This window comes from Pseudophryne corroboree, chromosome 8, assembly GCF_028390025.1.
Source record: "Pseudophryne corroboree isolate aPseCor3 chromosome 8, aPseCor3.hap2, whole genome shotgun sequence".
Lineage (NCBI taxonomy): Eukaryota > Metazoa > Chordata > Amphibia > Anura > Myobatrachidae > Pseudophryne > Pseudophryne corroboree.
In genome coordinates this window covers 454,051,116-454,055,806 of record NC_086451.1, presented here as the reverse complement: position 1 = coordinate 454,055,806, position 4,691 = coordinate 454,051,116, and the positions used below count along the sequence as shown (strand labels likewise).

Sequence of the window (4,691 nt, the reverse complement as noted above, 5' to 3'; positions counted from 1 at the left end):
AATCACTTAAATTATATATCGATCTCACATATCATATCCCTTACTAATGTTCCTTTAATATGATGTAATATAATAGAATATAATATAAAGTAATACTGAACAGAGTAGTGCTGGTAGACTTTATAGGTCCCACATTTATTATACCTTCCCAGTAATGGTAAATAAATTCATCTATTAAAACATATGACCACCTTATGGTTTCAGATATTTGCCACGTTATTTACTATAAAATAGTGCATTACAGTGTGATGTATTATAACTTGTCACTGTCCCTTCATTTCAGGGGATACTTCACTGTAACATTCTAACATTCATACAATGTATCACAAATGTTGCAACTGATATATATGATAGTAGCTATACCGTCCTATATATAGGATCACCTGTCTCCCATTCAATAGGATTACTCTCATCCACAGAAATCAGCTAATGTCCCTATATACTATCTAGGACCTCAGCTGCTGTGCTTAGAGTATTAGGAGTTCTGTTGCCAGCAGCACGCAGTATCCACATTATCAACTGCTGTCAGCATTTAGAACTTGAAACATTTGTTGCAGACGCTATCAGCAGGTGGCATTAGATACATTTGTTACAGTTTGGACCACCCGATGCTGTCGGGTGGTCCAGGCTCTGGCGCCACCTGAAACCCCCTTGAGTGGGTAGCAGAAGTCCTTTTCTTGTTCATCTTATGGCTTCCTATCCTTCACCTTCCCGTAGATTTTCTTTTTTTCTGTTTTTTTAATTAAAGCAGTTTGCATGTGACTAAAAGACTTCATTCATCTTTTCATTGCTTGTGGTTATAATATGTGTTGTTTGTATATAGTAGGTTGTTTTTTGCTTAGATGTTAAGCAATATTGACATTGCGTATAGTTATACAAGTTTTGTTGCTTTTTGGTTTGGATTATTGGGCAACAATTCAATGTATATTGTATGTCCTATTTTTATGAGTTTTACCATATTTATGTAATGTATGTTGCAATTTTTCTTAATAAAAGATAGCAGTACATACATGTGGGCATTATACACAGGTGCAGCGGTATATACATGGGGGCATTATACACAGGTGCAGCGGTATAAACATGTGGGCATTATACACAGGTGCAGCGGTATATACGTGTGGGCAGTATACACAGGTGCAGCAGTATATACATGTGGGCAGTATACACAGGTGCAGCAGTATATACATGTGGGCATTATACACAGGTGCAGCAGTATGTACATGTGGGCAGTATACACAGGTATAGCAGTATATATATCTGGGCAGTATACACAGGTGCAGAGGAATATACATGGGGCATTATACACAGGTGCAGCGGTATATACATGTGGGCATTATACACAGGTGCAGCAGTATATACATGAGGGCAGTATACACAGGTGCAGCAGTATATACATCTGGGCAGTATACACAGGTGCAGAGGTATATACATGGGGCATTATACACAGGTGCAGTGGTAAATACATGTGGGCATTATACACAGGTGCAGCGGTATATACATGCGGGCATTGCACACAGGTGCAGCAGTATATACATGTGGGCATTATACACAGGTGCAGCGGTATATACATGGGGGCATTATACACAGGTGCAGCGGTATATACATGTGGGCATTATACACAGGTGCAGCGGTATATACATGTGGGCAGTATACACAGTTGCAGCAGTATATACATGTGGGCAGTATACACAGGTGCAGCAGTATATACATGTGGGCATTATACACAGGTGCAGCAGTATGTACATGTGGGCAGTATACACAGGTACAGCAGTATATACATGTGGGCAGTATACACAGGTGCAGAGGTATATACATGGGGCATTATACACAGGTGCAGCGGTATATACATGTGGGCATTATACACAGGTGCAGCAGTATATACATGAGGGCAGTATACACAGGTACAGCAGTATATACATCTGGGCAGTATACACAGGTGCAGAGGTATATACATGGGGCATTATACACAGGTGCAGCAGTATATACATGTGGTCATTATACACAGGTGCAACAGTATATACATGGGGGCATTATACACAGGTGCAGCGGTATATACATGCGGGCATTATACACAGGTGCAGCGGTATATACATGCGGGCATTATACACAGGTGCAGCGGTATATACATGTGGGCATTATACACAGGTGCAGCAGTATATATTGCTGGAAAGTTGATCAGTGTTGTGCAGAAAAGATAGGCAGGGGAGGGTGTGTGGGGGGGAGGTACTGCCTCACGTCATAGACTTTTTACTCCAGAGTTTTGAATATAAAAATGATTAGAATAATGCAAAGAAGATATTTCTAATATATTCTTTATATTTTTCAGATACTTTATACAGTGAAAACTCTGGCACATATGATAGTATAGCAGGAAAGGCTCTGCCTCACCGCACTGCACGTCACTGGTGCACATAAGTATTCTATATTAATGAAACGGAGAAAAGCAGTCACATAAAATTATATTTTGCTAATCCTTCAGTACCAGATACTGACATCATAAAAGACAAATAATATAAACAAGGAACGATACATTATTCTCATAATTGTGTCTGAACTCCTAGGCGATATACCTCTCTCACACTTAGCAAGACTTTCTTTTGCTTGCATGTATAAAGTTAGACAATAATCTATTTAGTAGACCATAAAAACAATATAACCCACAAAAATGTATGTTTATATCATCCATGACATGCCTTTCCATAACTGATAACGTTTTAAGAAATGTAAATATTGAAACATTATTGACTTCACTTTATACTCACTTCTAACCAATGTTAATTCTAAAGTAGAACTCAATGAGCGCATTTTCCATCACTCTCCGCAGCACGCAGTGAGCGCAGAGCAGCTGATCGATAAGTATTTTACACAACTGTTCTCCTTTGATTGTTTTTTTTTCTTTTTCATTATATGCCGGATTACTTCACCATGGAACAAGATCCACAGTACGTACGTTTAGGTCATTAGTAAGTGTTTGTAATAGGGAGATGTACTAAACTTTGAAGAGAGATAGAGTGGACGCTGATAAAATACCAGCCAATCAGCTGCTAACTGCCATGTTGCAGGCTGTGTTTCAAAACTGGCAGTTAGGAGCTGGTTGGTTGATAGTTTATCTCTTAACTTTATCACTCTCTATAAACGGCAAAGTATGTGTGTACATGTAAATAATCTTTTGAGATCAAATCCATCTACATTGATGACTATTTCATTTCAATCATGCACAAAGTCTCTCATACCCAATTGTTTAGTTCCTCATCAAGTGAACAGTTATATTTTTCTGCTCGCTCTTGGATCTCGCCGGCAGGTAACCAAACACGTTCATCGCCTCCTTGCAACTCTGTTGAATCTGCTTCACCGAGTCAAAGTCCATAGCAGTTCTCCACCTTTGGTTAGCCACTGAGGACACTTTTGAGAAGGTCATGAAACTATTTTTCTCTCCAACCTCCTCATGGGTGATATTATGAATCCATCGTTTCAGCTCTTTAGTTAAAGGCAGTCCAGAGAACTTGTAAATTTGCTGTAGACTTTTGATCGGTTTGCTGGTCAAGTCCTCATGACGTATAGCCATATAGCGCCCACGTAAGACCTGAGATGTTCTGGACAGTTTATTAATGGCCACCTGGGACCTACAAATCTTTTCCATGACCTTACTTGTCATTATATTAGTTTTCATATCATTTATTTCATTCTTTAGAACTATCTTGTCCTCAATTCGAAGAGAGAAGGATTTCCTTGACAAGGCAACGGCTCGAGGGTCTCTCACAAGATGAAGAATCCGCAGATCAAGGGCTGGGTCTCGAAAAAGGGGGAGAAGGACAGAAAGATCCAGGATCCGAACAGTTTTCATCACCACATGACTGTATGTCCGACACGTCTCAGCCATTTTATGAAGGGATGAATTTCTACAACGTTGGAAACAGTTGAGGCGATCATAGCCTTCAGAGGGGATAAAGGCTGAGCAAGCTGGAGGGGTACAGAGAGCCCGACTTTCTGCAAAGAACTTCATATCACCAATGCGCCTCCCACCATTGGGAAGATACTGCTGGAGGGCTGATACATCGCAGGTGAAGAGGGAACGCAGGAGATCTCTCACAGGATAATGCAGCAGCTCTGCGCTCTCTTGTTGGAACTTCATCCAGGTGTGATGTCCAGGCTCGAAGAGGTAAAAGACGTCACTGTGGTGGTTAAAGATCTGTCCAAGGAAAGAGGAGCCAGATCTCCAAGAAGAGACAACAAGGACATGCACAGAATGCTGTTTCTGAGAGGCAGAAGGGGAGGAGGATGAGGGTGGTTTATGAAAGAGAAAGTGAGATAAATATAAAATGATTACAGACATAAAGAGAAGTAAGAATATTAGCTTGAGGCGTATGGTCATGGTCAGGTACAGTAGAATCTAGGGATCATGGAAAGAAGAAGAGAAGGGTGATCAGAAACTTGAAGGCATAGGAGAATAAGGAGGGAAGCTTGGGAAGAGAAGCAGAGCAATAAAGGGCAATAATAAAGATTAGTAGAGAAACAGAGAAGGAACGGAAATAGAAGAAGAAAATCCAGAAATTGTGGGTTGAAAAATATAGAAAAGAAATGAGTTAGTAAACATAAGTAGACAAATCTTTATACAATATCACATAGAGCATGATGGAATCTTACGATCTAATACTAAATATGGGAGCAATCAATACAATTATTCTAGTCTT

The 4,691-nt window shown here is 40.0% G+C and overlaps 1 protein-coding gene across 1 annotated transcript; it reads right to left on the bottom strand.

Moving 5' to 3' along the window:
- Nucleotides 1–3,220: 3,220 nt before the first annotated feature.
- LOC134947960 (carbohydrate sulfotransferase 6-like) lies at nucleotides 3,221–4,449 on the bottom strand. The gene has a single exon (XM_063935752.1). The coding sequence runs from the start codon at nucleotides 4,370–4,372 to the stop codon at nucleotides 3,242–3,244; it is 1,131 nt and encodes a 376-aa protein (XP_063791822.1). The 5' UTR covers nucleotides 4,373–4,449; the 3' UTR covers nucleotides 3,221–3,241.
- Between the last annotated feature and the right edge of the window lie 242 nt (nucleotides 4,450–4,691).